General features: G+C 46.6%; 1 protein-coding gene across 1 annotated transcript; it reads right to left on the bottom strand.

Annotated features, from left to right (window-relative positions):
* Positions 1 to 61: 61 nt before the first annotated feature.
* Positions 62 to 20,668, bottom strand: KCNMB4 (potassium calcium-activated channel subfamily M regulatory beta subunit 4). The gene is made up of 3 exons (XM_048302302.1): positions 20,232 to 20,668; positions 8,162 to 8,289; positions 62 to 473 (listed from the first exon to the last, which is right to left on the bottom strand). The coding sequence occupies exons 1-3, from the start codon at positions 20,568 to 20,570 to the stop codon at positions 305 to 307; spliced, it is 636 nt and encodes a 211-aa protein (XP_048158259.1). The 5' UTR covers positions 20,571 to 20,668; the 3' UTR covers positions 62 to 304.
* Between the last annotated feature and the right edge of the window lie 1,274 nt (positions 20,669 to 21,942).

Consider the following 21,942-nt stretch of genomic DNA (forward strand, 5'->3'; position numbering starts at 1 on the left):
ATGAAATTAACATCATCAGGGAGTTTTATAAACGGTCTCAATTTCTGACACAGCATATTTGGTGCAGTGTAGATTTTCTTTTTTTTTTTTTTTTTTACTTATTTAGTGCCATAGCAGAAGAAGCAATTAGCTGGCATTTCATGGGGCAATCTCCCAAGAACAATCCTGAGACAAGAGCAACTCCACCACAGATCAGACACTGGAAGGAGACGCAGCTGGGTGCCCCGCAGACCTGCAGGTGTGTCAGGTTGCCCCACTTGACATCTTCTTGCAGGTTTTTCTTTTCCATGAGCAGCCTTGCCATTCACAAATGTTTCTTCTTTTTTATTGCCTCTGCCCTGACAGCCAAGCTCTTGGCACAGATGGTCAGGACCACAATGAGGACTCCGACCAGGAATGTCACCACGGGCCAGAGGAAGCAGTGCAAGAGAACAGTCTCGTCATGGGTGCGCTTCAGCATCACATCATCTGGCCTGTGTAGAGGAGGAACAGAAGATGGAGAAAATATAAATCAGCATGATACGATCAATTCATCATAAGTGGAAGTCATCTAACATGGTAAGAGTAAAGGTGCTTTATTTGCCAAAGTGTTAGAAAATGATTAAGTGGACCACTTCATTCACTGCTTTCATTTGTGTTTTTATCACCAGCACTCATGACAGACTGTGAGAGCATTCCACTTGCAGTGTTTACAGGCTAACGAGTTCATTTGGATTAAAAAAGAAAAAAAAGAAAGAAAGAAAGTGTTGGTGCTTTATGTCTTCCAGGGAATGTGGTAATCACAAACAGCCATGAGAGATACAGTAGATTGTGACTGTGGAATGCAAAACCACTCTGGCAGAAACATAACACCAGGCAGCATTTATACTTATCTACCTTAAATGTTATCAGGCCCTGTGAGATGGATTTAAACAGTAATTAAAACTTTGCTTTTAGCTTTGAGCACTGGTGTGTCCGTGGGGCTACATGGAGGCTCCTGATGACAGAAGCCCTGGCTGTGATTTGGGTCTGGCAGAGACAAATCCAACTGGTCAGCCCTGGACTGCTGGTGGCCCGGGCTAGCCCAGCTGCACTGGCAGGCAGCAGCCTGCACGAAATCTATCCCCAAGAGGACTACAGCCTGCCCCAGGGTGGCCTCATCTCCTTCCCAGCGGTGGCTGTTTCAGCAATAAGCTGTGATTTGGTGCAGCAGACAGCAGTGCCTCAGTAGACTTGAGTAGGCTCCTACGGGAACACTTTGGCAAGAATCCCACAAAGGTCTGAACCTCCACGCCTCCACCAGCATCATCTAATACACAGTCATGGCTGGGTCTGTGACAGGTGTATGCATTTCCAAAGGGAAACAGAGGAGGAGAATAGCAGGAGAAAGCATCTCAAGACATTTGGATATTTAGCTGTGCCACATGTCTGAAAGATCTGTTGTCCATCTGCCTCTTCCAAGTCTGGGATCTTGTTTGGGAAATGTGATGGCAGGTTTTCCTCATCTCTGGCTCTTTCTGTTCTCCCTTGCAGTTTAACAGTTATTAAATCAGTCTTGTGGTATTTGCACTTTGCTGTTGCTTTCCCATCTACAGCCAGAGACATGCAGTCTGCTGGAAAACTATCTGCAAAGGAGAGAAACAGAACTTTCTCCAATTAGAAAAATACCTGTAGTCTTGACTCATGCTGGTCCTCACTTACATCGAACACTCCCATCTCATGTTGCTTCATCAGCTCCACCTGACACTTCTTGGAGCAACAAACCTCACAGCCTAAAATCCTGGCAACCCAGCCTCCTCCAGGGGTGTCCTGGGAGGGAAGGTCTCCTAACCCAGTGGCACATGGGAGCAGATACCTGTTCAATGGCTCTGCTGTCTCTCCCACTATAGCTTTGTCCTGATCAGAAAGCAGCACTAAGAAAGAATTCTCTGTAGGGGAAAAAGAAGGAACTCTTTTTCTTTCACTGAGAGATTGAATGGAGATGTTTGCAAATCTGCAGTTTTATCCATCCTTGAGGAGCTACTGGAGCCAGACTGCCACACTACACCTGAGGCCAGATTTAATTACACCTCCATTTGCATTTGGGGGTTTCTCTCACCCAAAATTTCTGTATGGACAATCCTTTGCACTGTGCCAGCCTGAAAGTGCCCAAGGCTGGCACCATAGATCTCTCTTTGGTTCTGTAGTAAGGAGCAGAATAAAACTCAGATTGTGAGCAGCTCAGCTATAAAATTTGAACGGCAGCAGCATAAAAAATATCAAAAGAATCCCAGGTGTATTTAATAGTGGAGCGCATGAATCTGCACATCCAAAATCCTCCAAATATATAAGCAGGCACAGGTGGAGACTATAAATTGAATAAAGTACTATTAACTTTATGGGTGCAAAGTCACCAATCTGTGCACCTGAACAGAAAAATCCTTTCACAAGAGGTATAATACTGCCCCCTCATAGTTATTGTACCACCACCTGTGAATAACAGAGTGCTAGTTGGCAAGGAGGACATAAGCAGGCAACACTCAATCTTCACAGCTCTGAACTTATTAGTGACATTGAATTTTAAGTATTTTTTTAAGCAGATGTTACTTCAAAAACAAGGGGCAAGCAAAAAAACTAGAAAATTGAATTCAATTAAAGGAAAGAAAATGTGATTGGGGAAAGCAAGATATCCTTTTGACTGAATCTTAAATGTTTTGAAAAACATAGGTACCAAAGGTAGCAGCAATGGATGTCAAACACTCATTACAGGTGTGACTGTGACTTAGTAATTTAAAAGATTTTCCCTTTTGGAAAAGAGTCAAAGATAGAGCGTTTAATTAAGTCTTGGGATGAGGTTTGAGTTTAGATGGGTATTACTGCTATTCTTAGGTACAGCAAGAGTCCCTGTGCACTGGTGTGGCCTCACCTTGATTCCTGTGTGCAGTTTTGGGTGCCACAATATAGGAAAGATGTTAAGCTGTTGGAGAGCATCCAAAGAAGGGACATGAGGATGGTGAAGGGCCTTGAGGGGAAGCCGTATGAGTAGTGGCTGAGGTCACTTAGTTTGTTCAGTCTGGAGAAGAGCATATTGAGGGGAGACTTAATTGCAGTTACTCCCTCACAAGGAGAAGAGGAGGGGCAAGCACTGATCTCTTCTCTGTGGTGACCAGTGACAGGACCCAAGGGAATGGCCTGAAGTTGTGTCAGGGGAGGTTTAGGTTGGGTATCAGGAAAAGGTTCTTCTCCCAGAGGGTGGTTTGGCACTGGAACAGGCTCCCCAGGGAAGTGGCCACAGCACTAAGCCTGACAGTGTCAAGAAGCATTTGGACAATGCACTCAGGCACATGGTGTGACTCTTGGGGATGGTCCTGTGCAGGGTCAAGACCTGGATTCAATGATCCTTGTGGATGCCTACCAATTCAGAGTATTCTGTGATTCTGTGGCACTCAAAACACAGTAATGTAACTTCTTTGGGTTTGCTTGGCAAAGCTACCAGTTTTGACTACTTTTTTTAAGGTGACTTGCCTGCTCCCACAGTCTGAGGGCTTGTTGTTTTACTCGGAACCAGAAAAGGAAAGGTGCTCTGTCCCCGGGGAAGACTTCTCGTGGTAAAGATCTGTCTTTGCTGGAAAGCCTAAAAGCATCACTCCCCTGGTACTGAGGCAGTGATGTTGAGCACAGAGGAGGTACATCATGCCTAGAAACACCTTTCTTTTCCCTGTGAAAATCAGCAGATGTAATTAAATTTGTTGCCTTGTTCCTGTAAGTACAGTGTCTTTAATAAACCTGTCTTTGCTCTGCGACTTTCATATAGTACTTCAGTTCAAAGGTGTTGGCAGAGGGGTTGCACATATTCCCCCTAAGCTTGGTTATTGGCAATCTCTTCTTTCTAGCAGTGCTGCCATTCAGGTTTCCAGTAAATGCAAAGCCTCTTGAGGGGATGCACCCCATCTGTGGGGCCACACCAGCTGCAATAGTTACCCATGCACAAAACAGCAGCAGAAGCAAGAAAGACACCTAGGGGGAAAAAGGGGGAAACCCCCCAATAATGTCAAGCCACGCTCAGGCATTCAGACCTGGTTCTTGCTGTAAGCAGTGGTGGGCACTGTGCAACACCATTAGTGCCCAGCAGTGGTCCCAGGGTGAAAGAACAAACAAACTGGGAAAAAAAGTCCCTGAAGATGTCTCTGCCTTAACCCTGAAAACACAGCTTTCCCTTTCACTGAACAGAAAAGGAGGGAGGAATTTTGTTTTCATTGCTAAAAGGTGAGACCAGGACTTATTAGTAGCAGGACTTAGAGCTCCAGGCTAAACCCTTGTGGAGCTCTGAGCAGGGCTAACTGGCTTAGTTATTGCATTATACAACACATCCCTGTTAGGTTCTGCCAAGTAGTTCAAACAGACATCAGATAAAACAGGCCTCTATCAGAGCCTTCAGAGCAATTACTGAACATCATGGGAAGAATTGCAGTGCAGGGATTACCAAGAAGTCATGTAGGACCAAAAGGTTACAGGCTCATAAACATTTCAGTCATCACTTACGAACCACACTGTGTACCTTATGTTGCACAACAAAAGCTGACAGAGGTGGAGGTGCAGGATAGGGAAACCTTACAAATATTTTTGTATTCAAACAATCTGGATTTAATGACGTTTGTAATACACTGATTTTTTCCCCCAGATATTCCCATCCCTTCGCTCTGACAAGCAGTCATTTTTTCCCTCATTGTTGCAAGATGCACAAATCCTCAGCTGGATGGCTGCACACAGAGGCAGCACACTGTCTTACTGACAGTAAAGTCCTTTCCCCCTCGGGCCCAAGCACTGCTCCACAGGTGCAGGGAATTAATTTAGAAAACTGTGAAGTAACAGAGAAAACTAAGATTTATGTTCCAACATTAATGGATGAGCAGCCCTCCTACCTGAGCACCCTTGGCTTATACACATAATTATTCTGAGATAAGTGGGAACCCTGCAGGGTACCCCAACAACATACAGGTTGTCATTAGTCACTTGAGAGGGTTTGCTCTTCAAATATCTGATGAATTTGTGTACAGCATCCTGCAGCAAACACGGGGGAGGTTAAAGTGTGGCTGGCTCATCTGCTGTGCCACAGCAAAGGAAACACAGAGTGTTCTTGTGTACAGGACAAACCCAGAACTAAAATGCAATAAAGCCCCATAGATCAGCCACTAATAAGAAATTACTTGACACAGGTTGCTCTGCTTGTCTCTGCATGGCATGAGACAGTAGGTCTGAGCTCATGGCAATCTTAGTTTCTCTCTTTTTTTCTTGTTGTGGATGTCAATGAGACCAGGAATATGAAGAAATAAAGTAACAAGATCTCCCCCATCCTGCCTGTTCCTGCACCTGTCCCACTTTAGGGCATAGAGCTGTGGCCCTTGTTTGGCTGAGGTCATGACTGCGGACCGCCGGGACACTTGGTGTGAGATCCAGAACACTGAAGCCCAAGAGCTCAGTGCCTTCTCAAACGTTTGGCAACAGCCTGAGAACTTTATCTGAATTTGTCTTTTATTTGGGGGTCTGAAGCACTGGAGGTTGGTTTCTGCTGTGCAGGGCTTCCTTCAGACTGGGGTATCATCATGTCAACAGACAGGCACCTTCACCAGAGATCCAGAAAAGCAACTTCCCCATGCAACTTGAACCCGTTGTCCCAAAGCTTGTCAGAGAAGCGTGGGACACTAAAGGTAGGTGCCCACAGTGGCAAAGCAAAACCTTGCTCTTCAGTGAAGCACTGAGCTCTAAGCTAAGCTGCACTTTGGCTCCCTAAGATAAATCTCAGGCAGCTGGTTTTGCTGGGCAGTTTGATTTACAGAAACTAAGAATGGTTGAAATTGCCGAGTCTGCTTCTCGATGCTCTTGTATAACTTTGAACTGCAATGGCATCCCCTTTTTTGTCTTTTCAAAGTAACTTGTTGAAACATGCACCACCAAACTGAAGGGAGATGTTACTCAACAGTACACTCTGCATGCAGCAACAATTTTGACAACGAAACTGAACTAAATTCAATGAAGAGGAGATGATGTGTAGGGGTCCCTTCCCCCCTGCCATGTAGCCCTGGGAGAGGGGCCCTGAGGGGACAGACATGGGGTTATAATATGTTTTATACAGACTGGCAGAGAACAGTTAGCTTATCCACACAGTGAAAAAAATACTGTCAGAAAGTATGCACACTTCTGTTTTGAAGGGAACAGACTTTTCCCTCAGTTTGTTATGGTTCCTTTTTACGGCTTCACAGGCTGCTTAGTCATCATTGCTCTAAAAGTATAGCCAAGCAAGCACATTCCTAGTCAGCAGAACTTATCTCCCAAAGCTCATTGCTATCTTCAGAAGAAAATAGATGGGCTACACACTTCGGCTTAGACTATCTTCTAGTATCTCTGGCAGCGAGCCACTCTTATGCTGTGTATGAATTGTTGTAGGATCAGCAAAAGGCAGTGTTTCAATGCAGCCATTGTGCTGGCAAGAACTTTTAGCAGTATAGGATTCAGCATCTTTAAGGAAAAACTCTGCCTGAGCGCTGCACAAATCCTCAGCGCCGGCTTACATAAACGGCAGACGCTAGGTAGCATGCAGTCTCAGAAAAACTTTGTCTTTGCTTCGCCTAAATGTGATGTGAGAATCAGCTCACATAGCTCTGGACACGTACCACCCTACGCTCCTTTACAGGACAGAAATAAGCACCTCTGGGCATCTGACCTGTATCAGGCATTTACTATGGGGTAAGATATAAGGCTCCAGTTTCTCTCCACTGACTAAAAAAGTTAACTTTCACATCATCCTTTCCACACCAGGTTAGATGTATCCTAGCCATGACTTCTCCTGCAGACAATCCCATGTTTCTGACTCTCCTGCTCACTCGGACAGTGGCTGTTGCAAGTCCCAGTTCCCAGGAGCACAAGGAACTGGCAACACCTGCCTGCCCAGAAAAATCAAAATCATAACTCGGCTCCTGGTTAGCAGATCCAAGCATTGGCACCTTGTGGATCAGAGGACACCCAAGAAGGTGCCTGACAGGGCTGATGTCATCACACAGGGTGCCCTAAGTTTTAACCTCTGCATGCTGTAAATAATGTTTTTTTCCCCTCTAAAGGAAAAAATGTTGCTACAAAGCTTTGATGGTGTCCCTCTGCGAAGAGTTAACCAGGAACAACAAACACACCCTATGCATGCTGACCAGGTCTACAGTCTCTCCTGGGAGACAACAATTACAGCCAGCCTAGGACAAACCTGAAGCCCTGAGGCACTCAGCAAGACACCCACAGGACAGTCAGGCATTTCTCTGCCTGCCACCCTGCTCCAGCTCCCTGGTTCATTCGAGGCCCGAGCACACTGGCATCCACTTTCCTCCTGTTTGTCTTTCTGAACTTAAATATCTGGTGCCAACACTCCCACACTGAGCCCTGAATTGCACCTGCAAGTCACGAGCTATTCCTTCATCTATTTAACTTCCAAGTGTTTGTGGGATAGGACTAACCTCATCCTGCCACCACATTTCCTTTTATTTCCTGGCATATCACCACCAGAAAGGGACAGGAAAAAGGAATCCCTCCTCTTTTTGTTTACTGAAGGAAGGAAACCACATGTCACTCTCATACACATGGAAGTCACATCAACATTGGCAGTAAAAGTAAGAACTGAAACAGAAGGGGAGATGCGTTAGGTTATGACTTTCTGCTCTGCAAGCATGTATGAAACCTGGCAGTTCTGTGGCTGTTTATTACGCGTATCTGATCCATTAATCCTCTATGAACACAATTCCTGAATTAGTTTGTAGTATTTACTGATGTTCCCTTTTCTTCCATGAACACAGTAGGGTTTATTTTCTGTGGACGAAAGGAACGTTACTACGCACACCAGAAATCTGCCATCTGAGTCTTAAAAGCCAAGATGCTTTTTGCCATAAAACTTGCACGTTTTAAGGAAAACTTTTCTCAGAGTTTTTATTTTTACTTCAAGTGGTAAAAATACTCCTTTCCTTTCCATATAGCTTTTCATCAACAGAACTGTCTTGCAAAGTTCTGCACTGAGCTCTGTGTGATAAACCACATCACTCTGGAGGGGGTCTGCACATGTGTATATACATATGCATGCATTTATATATAATTTCAAATAGAACCAATGGACAGCTGTTAAGCAGATACATAAGCACTCCTGCCTAGCCAAAGGGAGATTACTCACCTCAAGTGCTGATTAAAATAGCATGTAAATGGTTGAGAACCCACTTTCTCTTTCCAGTATTTCTGCTTGTACGTGACGTTCTCAGAGTTCTCCTGATCGTCTCTTGCACAGGGAGGGATGTATGAACACTGCCAAGACACATTGCAAAACAGAGTTATTTCTGTGCTCAAGAACACAGGGCATCACTGCTCTGCATTTTCCTCATGATACCAGCATGACTGAAATGGACAGAGAATAATAAACAAAAGCTCCAAAGAAACAAAAAAGAAATATTAGCTAAACTTCACTTCAAATGCTAGTTATACTGTGCAGGTACTGGAAAAGAATATAACAGCATTCAGAAAGAAAACAAAGGCTTTGTCATGTTTGTTCCACTGTTAAACCAAACCACCTCATAACATCTTGGGGTTTGGCATGATTAATGTGAATATAATCATTTCTTTTTGATATATTTCTAGCCGGCTGCATGGATTGGGTTTGAATAACTTCCTATTTTCAGTGAGGCACATAATCACAAGTTTTTTAAGTATCATTCTAATAAATAGCACGAAGAGTCCAGCAAGCTTTCCCAGGTGATGGGGTATCTGGCTGATGTCCTCTTACAAAAGAAGGTATTCTCCCACTGTTACAACCCAGGCAAACAAGCAAAAAGGTTCACAGCCCTGCTTCAGCAGAAAGGTTCAGCATCTGCTTCTGCTGTACAGAAGTCAAGGAGAGCTGAGCATGCAGCTGAGCTATCTGCAGATCTCACCCTCAGACATCTGCTTCAAAGCCCAGAGATCAAGTGAAATTCCTTCCCCAGCTTGGTGCCCTTGGGACTGGGCTTTCAGAGGCTCTCCTTTGGATCACACACACACATACCTTGTTTCCAAGTCTTTGACACACCACCCTTACCTCCTAGCCACAGGCAGCTAAACAATAGAAAACAAGTAGTGCACTGAATCAAGCGTCAGCACTATCAGAGTCCAGTGTCCAAGCACAATCCCTCCCATTTTTACCAGGCATCCATACAGGAAATCATTCTAGGAGATGTTGAACCACACTGAGTAACACAGCTTAACTGACCCTCTGGTAGCACAAAGGCTTTTCCCCCTGCAGGATGTATGGACACCAAGGCTCCAGGTGCACACACAGAATTTTAATTCCTTTAAAATTGGGAGCTGCAAACAGAAAAAAAGTGTGACTGGGAAGGTAGCTAAAAAGCCTCCTTGTAGCGGGTTGAGTTTGAAACCGGGCAGAAACACCAATTAAATGTAGTGGTTTTGATTCAAAATATTCATTATTTACTTATTTTCCTTCTGTGAGATAAGAATTAGGAGAAAAGCAAAGCAGGCCACAAACCTTAAACAGTTGCAGTACAATGAAAGAGCTTTATTACTAACAGAATTAAAAGTAAAGAGAAAACAACAAAACAAAATTAAAGTAAATTCCACCCCCCCCCCCCCCCCCCCCTTTCCAGCACTTCTCTCCTTTTATCCACCTCACACAAGGGATAACAGAACATGGGATGTTAGTCAGTGTTGTAGTTCTTGAAAAGTCTCTCTCTTATGCTTAAGGAAAAAAAAAGGTTTTCCTTCAGTTGCACGTGGTTCCCAAACTGCCACCAATAGCAGACCCGCCCGGAAACAAACAGTCTGCTACGTGTAGACATCTCTCCCATGAAGAATTTCACAGTTCTTTCACACTACAGAACATGGGCCATCACATGGGGTTATTCATCTTTTTAAGGATAAGTTATTTTGGCCTGCACACAGAGGCTTTTCTTCGCCACAAGTCTCTAACAGCCTCTCACTGCTTCCATATAGCCTGGCATAGGCACTCTTCACAAACTTCATAGGCACACGTTGATTCTCCACTCCCCCCCCCCCCATGTTCTTCAAATGGATTAAAGAGACAAACAGTTTGTGGTATTACAGTTTCTTACCACGGCATGCAAGAAGGTTTCTTTTAAGCTGCGCGCCAGAATCGCGGCACCGCCCTCTTTTCTCCTGTCGCCATGCTCAGCTCCGTCCCACGGGACTCACTTCTCTTTCTCTCTGACTCTGAAGCCGCCATGTTGAAGAGTGTTCTTGTTCGGGCTTTACGGTGGGGAAAGCCTCGCTCCCTCTGTGCTGCTGGCTGCGTGGTGTCCTCTTCAGTTCAGCACGGAGTGTGCTGGCTGCAGACAGGAGGCTCTGCCGGCTCCCGCTGGCTCCGCCGGCTCCGCATGGAGAGGAGAGGGACCCGCCTGTCCCCAGAAGCCGCGCTGGATGGGTTTAGCTGTGAGCAGTCCATGGCTGGTTTTAGCTGCCTGCGGCTCTGGGACAGTCCCCCTCAGTGACCCAGGGTCCGTGCTGCAGCGATGGGAAAGGGGGAAAGGGGCAGTGGGCCCGGCCCGGCCCAGCGGGGCCGGGAGGCTCGGAGCCCCCCCACCTTCCAGCAGGCGAGCTCCGACCAAAAGGGGAAGTCCCGCCTTTCCGTGCGGTTTAAATATGTAAATTGTGAGAAGCGTAATTGGTCTTAAAGACTGTCCATCAACTCAGGGTCAACCCAACACATTCCACCCCTCGCTTCTCAAAATTTACATATCCAAAAGTTACTTAAAATAGCAAAACCAGAGCTAAAAGAAAACAAATTACATAAACCTCCACCCCTAGAATTTTTACCACTACTACAAAGCAAATTTCTTCTATTATTCTACTTAATTTTATAACTTTCTACTTGCTTTGCTTATTATTTTCTCCTAATTAATCTTCATCTCACAGCGCTCATTAATTGCCCGCATTCTCCACCATAAATGTAGCGGGTTGAGTTTGAAACCGGGCAGAAACACCAATTAAATGTAGTGGTTTTGATTCAAAATATTCATTATTTACTTATTTTCCTTCTGTGAGATAAGAATTAGGAGAAAAGCAAAGCAGGCCACAAACCTTAAACAGTTGCAGTACAATGAAAGAGCTTTATTACTAACAGAATTAAAAGTAAAGAGAAAACAACAAAACAAAATTAAAGTAAATTCTCCCCCCCCCCCCCCCCCCCCCTTTCCAGCACTTCTCTCCTTTTATCCACCTCACACAAGGGATAACAGAACATGGGATGTTAGTCAGTGTTGTAGTTCTTGAAAAGTCTCTCTCTTATGCTTAAGGAAAAAAAAGGGTTTTCCTTCAGTTGCACGTGGTTCCCAAACTGCCACCAATAGCAGACCCGCCCGGAAACAAACAGTCTGCTACGTGTAGACATCTCTCCCATGAAGAATTTCACAGTTCTTTCACACTACAGAACATGGGCCATCACATGGGGTTATTCATCTTTTTAAGGATAAGTTATTTTGGCCTGCACACAGAGGCTTTTCTTCGCCACAAGTCTCTAACAGCCTCTCACTGCTTCTATATAGCCTGGCATAGGCACTCTTCACAAACTTCATAGGCACACGTTGATTCTCCACTCCCCCCCCCCCATGTTCTTCAAATGGATTAAAGAGACAAACAGTTTGTGGTATTACAGTTTCTTACCACGGCATGCAAGAAGGTTTCTTTTAAGCTGCGCGCCAGAATCGCGGCACCGCCCTCTTTTCTCCCATCGCCATGCTCAGCTCCGTCCCACGGGACTCACTTCTCTTTCTCTCTGACTCTGAAGCCGCCATGTTGAAGCGTGTTCTTGTTCGGGCTTTACGGTGGGGAAAGCCTCGCTCCCTCTGTGCTGCTGGCTGCGTGGTGTCCTCTTCAGTTCAGCACGGAGTGTGCTGGCTGCAGACAGGAGGCTCTGCCGGCTCCCGCCGGCTCCGCATGGAGAGGAGAGGGACCCGCCTGTCCCCAGAAGCCGCGCTGGATGGGTTTAGCTGTGAGCAGTCCATGGCTGGTTTTAGCTGCCTGCGGCTCTGGGACAGTCCCCCTCAGTGACCCAGGGTCCGTGCCGCAGCGTTGGGAAAGGGGGAAAGGGGCAGTGGGCCCGGCCCGGCCCAGCGGGGCCGGGAGGCTCGGAGCCCCCCCACCTTCCAGCAGGCGAGCTCCGACCAAAAGGGAAGTCCCGCCTTTCCGTGCCGTTTAAATATGTAAATTGTGAGAAGCGTAATTGGTCTTAAAGACTGTCCATCAACTCAGGGTCAACCCAACACACTCCTACTTAGGAAGGATGAGGAAGCAGGAGGTGAAGGGTGTGGGAAACCCCTAAGGGCATGCATACATGTGATCACAACATTAATTTCTCCACAGTATCCTGAAGGCAGTAACAACCAGGAGAGGGATACCCTCTCTAACATGAGAATAAAGATCACTCACTGTGCCCAGTGAGTGCTGCTTCTCCTTCTGCTGAGGTTTCACAGGGGCCTACCTTGTCCCCAGCTGCACGCTATACCTAAGACGTACAGACCTACAAGTCCATGTCCACCATACAACAGCTTGAAGATTTGCCGTTCCAAGGGCAAGGGAGAAATCTCAGGATTTTATTTCCCTGATCATGTAAAATCTGACCACTTCTGTCAACACCTGCCATTGCTGCCAGTGTCTTGCAGGCTTCAGACTGAAAGAATCTGCAAGGTCTTCCTTGTTGCTTCCAAACTGAAACCTACCTTTTCCACATGCAAGGATCCCCATTTTCACATGGTGTTGCCATGGCACAGAGCTCCCTTTAGTTCCCTGTTTACATGATCCTTAACAAGGGTTGTCCCACTGATGATGATGAAGGACAGAAATGAGCAGTACCACCAGTCTACTTCAGAAACCAGAATGCAGGATTTATCACAGATAGTATTCCTTGTTCAGCAGTGGTTTTGGTTTGGTTGTCTACTTTGGAAGCATCAAACATGCCTCTTTCTCCTCCACACTCACATAAATCTCTGCAGCAGCTGGGCAGAGTCAGCAAATTTGGCACGAAGACACCTGAGAGCACTGCTGGCTCTGCTCTGTCCCCGTGAGAGCACCAACGTGCTGCACCATCCCAGCTGGTCCCCTCCTCATTGCTTGGCCCAGGGTCCAGCACTTCCAACATTCTCCACCCTGATGTTTTCCTTTATGGAGCATGTCCTGCTTTGGAAATGGCACCATATCCCATCAGTTGTGCACTCACTGCCTACGTCCGACTGTAGTCGCCACCCTGCTCATCCCAAGCCCCCAGCTTGTAGGTAGCCCCCAAACCAGCCACTATTTACCCAGCACACAAAATGCAGAACTAGACAAAACAGCTAAGTACCAATATACATTATTTTGCCTAAATTCACTCAGCTATCTCAAAACTCCTATTCCTGTGATACTGGCTCCAGTATTTCCTCTATCCTCTGAAATGTTTCTTCCTCCTGGCTGAGCCTACTGCTGTCCTCTGCTATGAAAGTGCAACCACCCCACCACTCCTGGCTAAACTTTCTCTGGATCCTTCAGAGACCTTCCACCCCCACAAAATATTCTTGAATCCTTCACAAAGTTCATAACCTAGTGAACTGTTGTTTAGCCCCACCCTGAGTTTCAGGCTTAGAAAAAAACAGAGAGATCTCTTTTCCCAAGAGATGTCTCTCTGAACAGACAAGTATCAAGCTTTAACAGTCTCCCAGGACATTTAATCACAGAGTACTTCACATATTTTTCCCATCAGTCCCCATGCTGTTAGCTCAATATGAAGATACTAAAACATTGAGTTTTTCAAGGCAGGGATTTTTCTTGGTATGGAAGATGTAAAAGGGCCCAAAGACAGTTTCTCCAGGCAACGCTTCTGTATTTTGGCATGCCAAAGCATGCCAAAGTGTATGGGAGTATTGCCAGTACCTACAGGAGGGACACCTGGAAGTTGGGCACAACAGTGAATATTTTCCATAACTCAAACTTCACATCATTCTCTGCACAAGTAATCCCAGCTGACAGAAAGAATGCTGGATGTATTTCTACCTCTTCCTCTTTATCTTCATGTGAAAAATGCAAAGGAGACACCTGGGGTCTTGCCTTAAATTGATGTGACCTCTCTGCTTCGGCCTGTTAAGGATTAACAGTCTTGAAGAGAGGAGTGGTCCCTGTCCAAATATGAATCCCAGGGGCCGCCCTGAAACATCACCTCAATGTGACAAAGGTCTTGAGCCACAGAGAACACCCAAGGAGCAATCCCAGTGTGAACATATCAGCTGCTGCACAAGCACTGGAGCTTGTTCGCCTCCCCAGGATGCCAGCATAGTCCCACCAATCCAAGGTGCACTTTGTCCCTTTCAGATTCACAGGGAGTGGATCTCTACACTTCTAGGGCACTTTGCTTGACCAGCTGTATCACCCTCCAAAGAGTCAGCAGGCAGATAAAAGGGAATCATAACCTCACAAATTTTGCTGCTGTGAGTTGATGGAGGAACATGAAATAACTTCCACTTTGGCAATAAGCAGTTCCTGAGACATTAATTCTGCTGTCCTCCCTTGCAAGACATGGCATGAAATATTGGCATCAAAACATAAACGAATGCCAACTGAAAGCAAGCTAGGACACCAGTAAAAATGTCAGTGAACAGCTAATACATCTTTACACCAGCGTTTTGTAGGATTTGTATCTGTGTTTGCTTCTGGATGATCCCAATTCAGTGTCTCAGCAGATGCCTGGGAAGATTTCTGGTCCTTCTGAACACTTCATGAGGGCAGATATTCTTCCATATCACAGAGAAAGAACATATGCATGAACTCTTGACTATGGTTTAAGTTCCAGGCTGCATTTCATGCTTTTCAAAGATTAATTCTTGCCTAATTCAGTCACGTTTTTAATTTTAAAAAAGACAGACTTTGCAGACTACAAGACAAGTCCAAGAAAGTTTCAAATGCAAAGAGACATCAGGGCCCAAAGTAGAAGCAAGTCAGCCCAACAGAAGACAAACCAAAGTCATTCAGGAGCAAGACTTCAAACTCAGTTTCCAAGTGACATGTTGAGGACCATTCTCCTGGCTCCTGGTGAGCTATGGGACAGAGCACGTACCATCTGTTTGGTGCAGCAAAGACCCACAACATGAGCTGGAGTACAGATCCACCTGCAGCCCATGGTGGACCCCACACCACAACAAAGGGATGCCCAAAGGAGGTTGTGACTCTGAGGGAAGTCCACGTGGGAGCAGGGTCCTGGCATGACCTGTGATCCTGTGGGGGACCGATGCTGGAGCACGTTGTAAGGAACTACAGCCCGTGGGAAGGACCCACACTGGAGCAGGTAATGGAGGACTGTCTCCTGTGTGAGAGACCCAACACTGGAGCAGGGAAAGAGTGTGAAGAGGAAGGAGTGCCAATGCGTGATGAACTGACCACAGCACATATTCCCTGTCCCTTTGTCCTGGTGGGAAGGAGGAGGTAAAGAAAGTCAGGAGTGAAGTTAAGCTCAGGAAGAAGGGATGGGTAGCGGAAAGGCATTTTTAGATTTGATTTTATTTATGCAGTACCCTTCTCTGATTTAATTGGCAATAAAGCAGATTAATTTCCCTGAGTCAAGTCCATTTTTCCCATGACGGTAAAGGGTGAGTGATCTCTCCCTGTCCTTATCTCAACCTCAAGCCTTTCATAACATTTTCTCTCTCCTGTCCACCTGAGGATGGGAGTGATACAGCAGCTTTGGTGAGGACCTGAAGTCCAGCCAGGGTGAACCCACCACACCAAGCAATATGTGAGCTTCTCCTAACTTTGTGAGTGAGTGTTTCCATTCACTACTGGGTTACCTTCATGGCATGGAAGGCCGGAAGCACTGCCACAACCATCCCACTGGGGCAGGACATGAGCAGGTGGGCTCGCTCCATTAGTACAAAAAATTGCCCCCTCCTGAGGGGGGCTGAGTGTACTGAGGGAATTGGAGCTGAGCACCATGTCTAGCTTCCACCTGCATCTGTCAGCGCAGATGATCAGCAGCAGCACAACCCACTGGGAGTGACCAAATCCATGACCCCTCACAGAGGCTTAAGGCTGGGAATGGTGCCCCCGGTGAGACAAGTGGGTGGTAGGGTTTATCCATGGCCCCTGGTGCTGCTTCCAGAGGAATTGCTAGGCAGCATCTGCACAGTTTGCCTGTCACAGGCACCAGCCCAAACACGGATCTGAATGCTTCACCAAATGCACCAGACTCTCACAAAATTATCGTGAAGTTATATTTTGTTATGAAACCTCCTCTGTCATGGGTCATATTTAAGAGAGTCCAAAAATTAAGCCAAATCCTATTTACAAGTGCACAGAAGACATGACTGCACATCATCTTGTCAGGTGGAGCTGTTACAGACAGAAGTGTGACAGGAGCACGGGCAGGTGTGAAGTGCAGACAAGGAGCAGCAGCTGGTTTGGTCCCCTGCCCACGGACAAGGATGGGGAGAACTAGGTCCTGCTGCTCAGCTGCTAACATCTGTCTTACCAGTCACTCCCCTAAAAGTTTCTTGGGCAAAACAGTGGACAACTTCTTCCAACCCTACACTTAACTGCAATGTAGGAAGGGAAATGTCTAAAAACCCACAAATCAGACCTTTTAGCAGCTGACAGACTCCCCTGTCATTTTCCCCAGCCAGACTCATGGCCTGGTCCCTGCGCTGGCTGTATGTGCCACCAACGTACCTGATGGCCAGAGAGTGAGAGCAACAAATTGACTTTGGAATTAATCCTGCTTAAGCTTTATCTCAGAGATTATTATTGCTATCAAGGCAGCTGAAGAAAGGCTACTGTCACTCCAATGAAATTTCTTCCTCTGAGACAGCAATCAAAAAAAAAAAAAAAGAAATCCACAGATCACTCAGACTGAACACAAATGTAATCGTGTCCGGTGCTTTATATATACATTCCTGGATTAACTCTGACCCAGCTATATAATCTTTTAAGAGCTAAAATGAGTCCTGGGCTGTACAATGATGTGATTATCTTAGAAAGAAAGAGAAGAAAAAAATTCTTTCCCCCACATCTAGAAAAAGGTTTTTCCTCACTAGAACAGACAGATTCATCGCTGTGATATGTTTATATGTCAGCCCACTCTACTACAGAAAGCAGAAGACTTTTACTCAAAGACAGGGGATTTTTGGGGGGAGTGAAGCTACCAACTGATTTAGTACTGTTGTGTGTTGTAAGGAGCCTGAACTATGCCTTTTCCACACTATTGATTTACAGGGGAAAATTGCTACCCTACAAAGAGAAGCAGCTAAGCAGAAAGTAAAATTTAAAGACTGTTGAAAACAAAATTGGTCTTTTTTTCCCCTTCTAGCTGGTTGGAACTGATTAGCATGTTGCATGTTTGTCTAAGTGCATGAACACAAGGAAACATAGGGCAAAACCATGATGGGAACAGGAAGGGTTAAACAGCTCCCTAAGCTCCCATCTTCACAAATGCATACTGGATCCTGAGCATTAAATCCAGCAGATTTCTACTCTGTTGCTCTAACGAAGATATTTCAGCATAAAATCCTGAAAGTTTTTAAAGACAGTGAGACTTTAAAACAAAAATTCAAGGAGAGTATGACTGTTTGCCTTCACAGACACTGAAACAGGGAAAAAAGGGAAAACCAAAGCAACAGATACAGACGTCAGTTCCTTACAAAGGTGCGTTTTCTTGATGAGACCTAACCAACTTTTCTTCTTACTTTGTATTTGTTTTACATAAGCTTCTTAAAGTAGGGAAAACAACTAGAGCACATTTTTTTCTACATAGTTTTCTACTAAGGTAAATTCAATTTCTACCAAAGAAAACAGCTACATCAAAAAAATGCATCCTTTCTGCTTGGTCTCATCTGGTAAATCAGATTTAATCCTCAGCAATCAATATCCCAGGGTAAACAGCTCACACCTAGAGATGCAAGCTGGAAGGTAAAGAAAACAGCTTATATTTGTAAAAGCAGGAAAGCACCACACACTGCCAACACACAGCCCTGTTTCCTTATTAATAGTTAACATAAAGTTAATTGGTAAATAAAAATAGTTTTCTGAGTGACATATACAGGCATTACTTCCGAAGCATGGGTTGCCTCTCTGCAATTGCAATTCAGCCCTTGGGCAGGTGCAATTCTCTCACCACACTTTCAGAAAGGCAGAAGAAAATAGGATCAAGAAGTAAAACCAAAACAAAACACTTGGACTAGGCAGAAAGGTATTGTGGTTGTAGTCCAATTTGAAAGCCGCTGCTGAACCTGTGGATGCTGCCAGAGTTGCTGAGTCCAGGCATTCTGGTGGCAGGGCTCAGCTCTTGCCTCCTATCTCCCACCTCCCATCACTGCTGGAGGAGGCCACAATAGAGCCATAGGGCCATGCTCAGGGAGAGCCATGCTGCACCCTCTGCAGGGCCACATCCTCTTCACCCCGTATCAAATGGGTAGCTTGTCTCCTGCATTTTACCAACTCCTCCCTGCCCACCTGAAAATGGAGAGATGTATAGAGAAGTCCTGGAGCTCAGACAGCTGGGGCACTCGCAGCACACCTCTGCCACCACAGCCCTCTCCACAGGGTGCCTGGCAGCAGCACTCCCAGGGAAAGGTTTGCAAAGCTCCCTCACAGGCCAACATTTCATCTTCTTTGCAATCAAGCACCATCCAGCACTGCATCTTCATCATCACTCATAACGTCTGAGTGGTGCCAACAATTTAATCCAAATCCTGTCAGATTTACCATCCTGCTACTTACTCTGCTGATTTTTGCCCCAACCACCCTTCCAAGCTGCCAAGGGGAAAAAAACAACCCTCAAACCCCGTGTGTGAAACTTAACCTGCCATCCAAGGGACAGAGCACGAGTGCAGGTATGACTGGGAAGATGCAAGGCTGTACATCCCAACTGGACACCCAAGCACGCTTCCTGGCCCCTGCCAGCAGACCCCTGCATCATGCTTAGCACAACCCTTGGCACTATTTTACACCCACACCTCAGTCAAAGAGCTGAAATTTCCTTCTCCAGTACACTCCCAATTTCAAGTTCTTTCAGGGGTAGGAGGATTCCAACAGCTTTTTTTTTCCTTCTGCAAACTACTTAATAAGATCTCCTCCACTCAGGTACATGCTGTCAAGGCCATCTTTACCCAGCATAAAAAGAAAAAGGAGAAGGCAGGATAACTGCCTTTAGAGAAAGCACAAGTCACACATTGCCTTCAGACTTCCCCAGTTTGCTGGAAGATGCAACTTTCACAACTTCTTCATTTGGTCGTTTTTCATGTGGGTGATGGAGAAGTTTAAGAATCAAAACAGCATAGAGGAAACTTCTGTTTCGGTGCAGCCCCTTCTCCAGCGCCCCGCCAGCAGTGGCTCCATTAACATTTCTCCGTGTGCTTTGGGAAGCGGCCCTGAGAAGCACCCCACCCTCCGGGACGCGCAACCCAGCGGCACCGGGCACGGCTGGAGCAGAGCTCCCCGCCGGCAGCAGGAGTCTCTCCTCGTCTCCCCACCGGCGTCCCGGGGCTCCGGGGGGAGCGGCCGGGGAACGGCAGCGGAGCCTCCGCTGCTCTCCTTGCGCTGCCGCCCGGGGGCTGCGCTCCGGACGCGGGCGGGACGGACTGGAAATGGGGCTGGTCGCGAAGAATTGTGAGTGTGTCTGTGTGTGTATAGTGTGCGTGCATGAATCATACTTGGTATACAGGATAGTGTAATACACTATATAGCATACTATACAATATACATATAGGGTATGTTACATTATACTATGTAGAATCACAAAATACCCCGAATTGGAAGGCACCCACATGGATCATCAAGTCCAACTCCTGGACCTGCACAGGACAGCTCCAAGAATCACACCATGTGTTTGAGAGCGAACGCTTCTTGAACTCTGTCAGCTTTAGTGCTGTGACCACTGCCCTGGGGAGCCTGTTCCAGTGCTCAACCACTCTCTGGGTGAACAACCTTTTCCTGTTATCGAGCCTAAACCTTCCCTGAGATGCTATATATATATATGAACACAACATATAAATATAGAGGTACAATGTATATTATGTTTATAGATATGCACTATAGAGATATACTACTTTTTGCTGAGCAACAAGCAGAGCAGCATTTTGGACGGATGTTCCCCCACTTCACTTACCACCCCCCACCTCCCCAAAGAGAAAAACCCGCACCGAACAGAGGGCGGGCGCCAGGGGCGGTGAAAGGGCACCGACCGCCGCGGCGGGACCACCGCCCCGCATTTGGGGAGAAGAGGGTCTCACCTTGGGGTTGGTGCGCAGCTGCCGCTCGTCCTCATGGAGCAGGGCGGGCGCGGAGGAGCGGGAGGTGCGGACCAGGACCTGGAGGCAGGGGTAGCGGGCGGTGCCGCGGCAGGCGGCCCCGCAGGAGAAGGTGCAGGCGAAGCGCTCCCCCAGCTGCCGCACCGCCAGCACCGTGCAGTTGGCGGAGCCGCCGCCGCCCCGCTCCTGCAGCGCCGGGCGAAGCCAGCAACAACCCAGACCCAAGAGGGAAAGCAAGCCGGCGGCGATGAGGAGGAAACCCAGCCGCATGCTCTTGTCCTCCGCCTCCGTGTACTCGTAAGCCGCCCGGCTCCTCGCCATCGCGCGGCTGCCGCTGGCATCCGCCGCCGGGCATCAGCCACTGCCATCGGCTAAAGCTCCCGCCGCTCCCCGCCTCCCTCCCCGCCTCCTCCGAGGCTGAGTGTGCGTGTAACCAGCACAAAAAAAAAAAAAATTAGATAAATAAATAAACCGCAAATTTAATCCCGTCTGACCTAATTCAGGGCCCTCCGGGGGTGGAAAGGGACAGCTTGCAACGGGATTATCTGACCCTGGAGATTTGCTGTGCGGAGGGCTAGTCCGGATTAATACTAGGTACCATCATGCAATATATAATATCTAGAAGAGGGTGGGTGGGTGGGTGGGGTCCTCTGACTGCATTGTGGCCCCCCTCTAAGGCAACATCTCACCACTGGCTTGGAGTTAAATCCTGGAGAGCCTGTGTAAAGTCCTCTTTAGAACCCCCAGGCATCAAAGTCTGCAAGGTCTCTATGTATAGAGGAGGAAACTGATCTGAAATTAAAGAAATTAAATCTTCAAGTGAGAAGGCAGCTTCTATTTTCACCTTATTAATTGAGAAGGGACATAATGGGGATTGGCTAAATATTAACCTTTTTGGGGTGCAGGGTTAAGTGTTCTGGCCAGCCCCAAATCCAGCATCTGCAGAGCAGGGACAGAGATAACAGATAAGGAAGATGATAGCCATCACACACAGGAATTGTTTTGAACAGGAAGATATTGACCTTTGAAGGTTCACCCTAGGAAGTGCTCTCTTCCAAGCAGCTGCAAGAAAAGCAGCTGATTCAACAAAATACATTTATTTGGCAAATAAAGTTTGGTTATTACCCAGCATTTCCCACTGTGGCAACACAGCAAGCTCTTCGGTGCCAAAGTACCATAAGCAATACTTATATTTGTATTCTGTAGTCCTTATCACAGGCAATTAGGTAGAACAAAACCTGAGCCTCAGAGCTGGTAGCTGAACTTGATGACACAGCAGACAAGAAAGTATAGAAGCACAGAAGTTCGGGAAATAGCACTTTGCTGTTTCAATCACTTTCCCACTGCAGAGTGCAACACTGAACATTTATAAATGAAGCTGACCCATGGTTCTCCAAATGAACTATTGAGCAAGGTTTGGCAGGAAGGCTATTAGGAGTCCACCCTGTGCCATGAATATAGATGGATGTAAATACTGTCCTTGTCTGTACCAGTGCACCACCACACCGCTCTCAGGCCAGCAGCTTTGCAGTAGCCTGCCCTGATATCAAGGGTTCTCTGAAAAAGTGTGTCAGCTCTGAGCCTGGACTATGTTTTTTTTACTTAAACCTGTCATAGATGTTTACACTGGAAACTGAACTCATCTTGGTTACTCCTTGGCTCTGTTCATCCATTCCGATCATCAGGCTTTACT

Source organism: Corvus hawaiiensis, chromosome 4 (assembly GCF_020740725.1).
Source record: "Corvus hawaiiensis isolate bCorHaw1 chromosome 4, bCorHaw1.pri.cur, whole genome shotgun sequence".
Taxonomy (NCBI): Eukaryota; Metazoa; Chordata; class Aves; order Passeriformes; family Corvidae; genus Corvus; species Corvus hawaiiensis.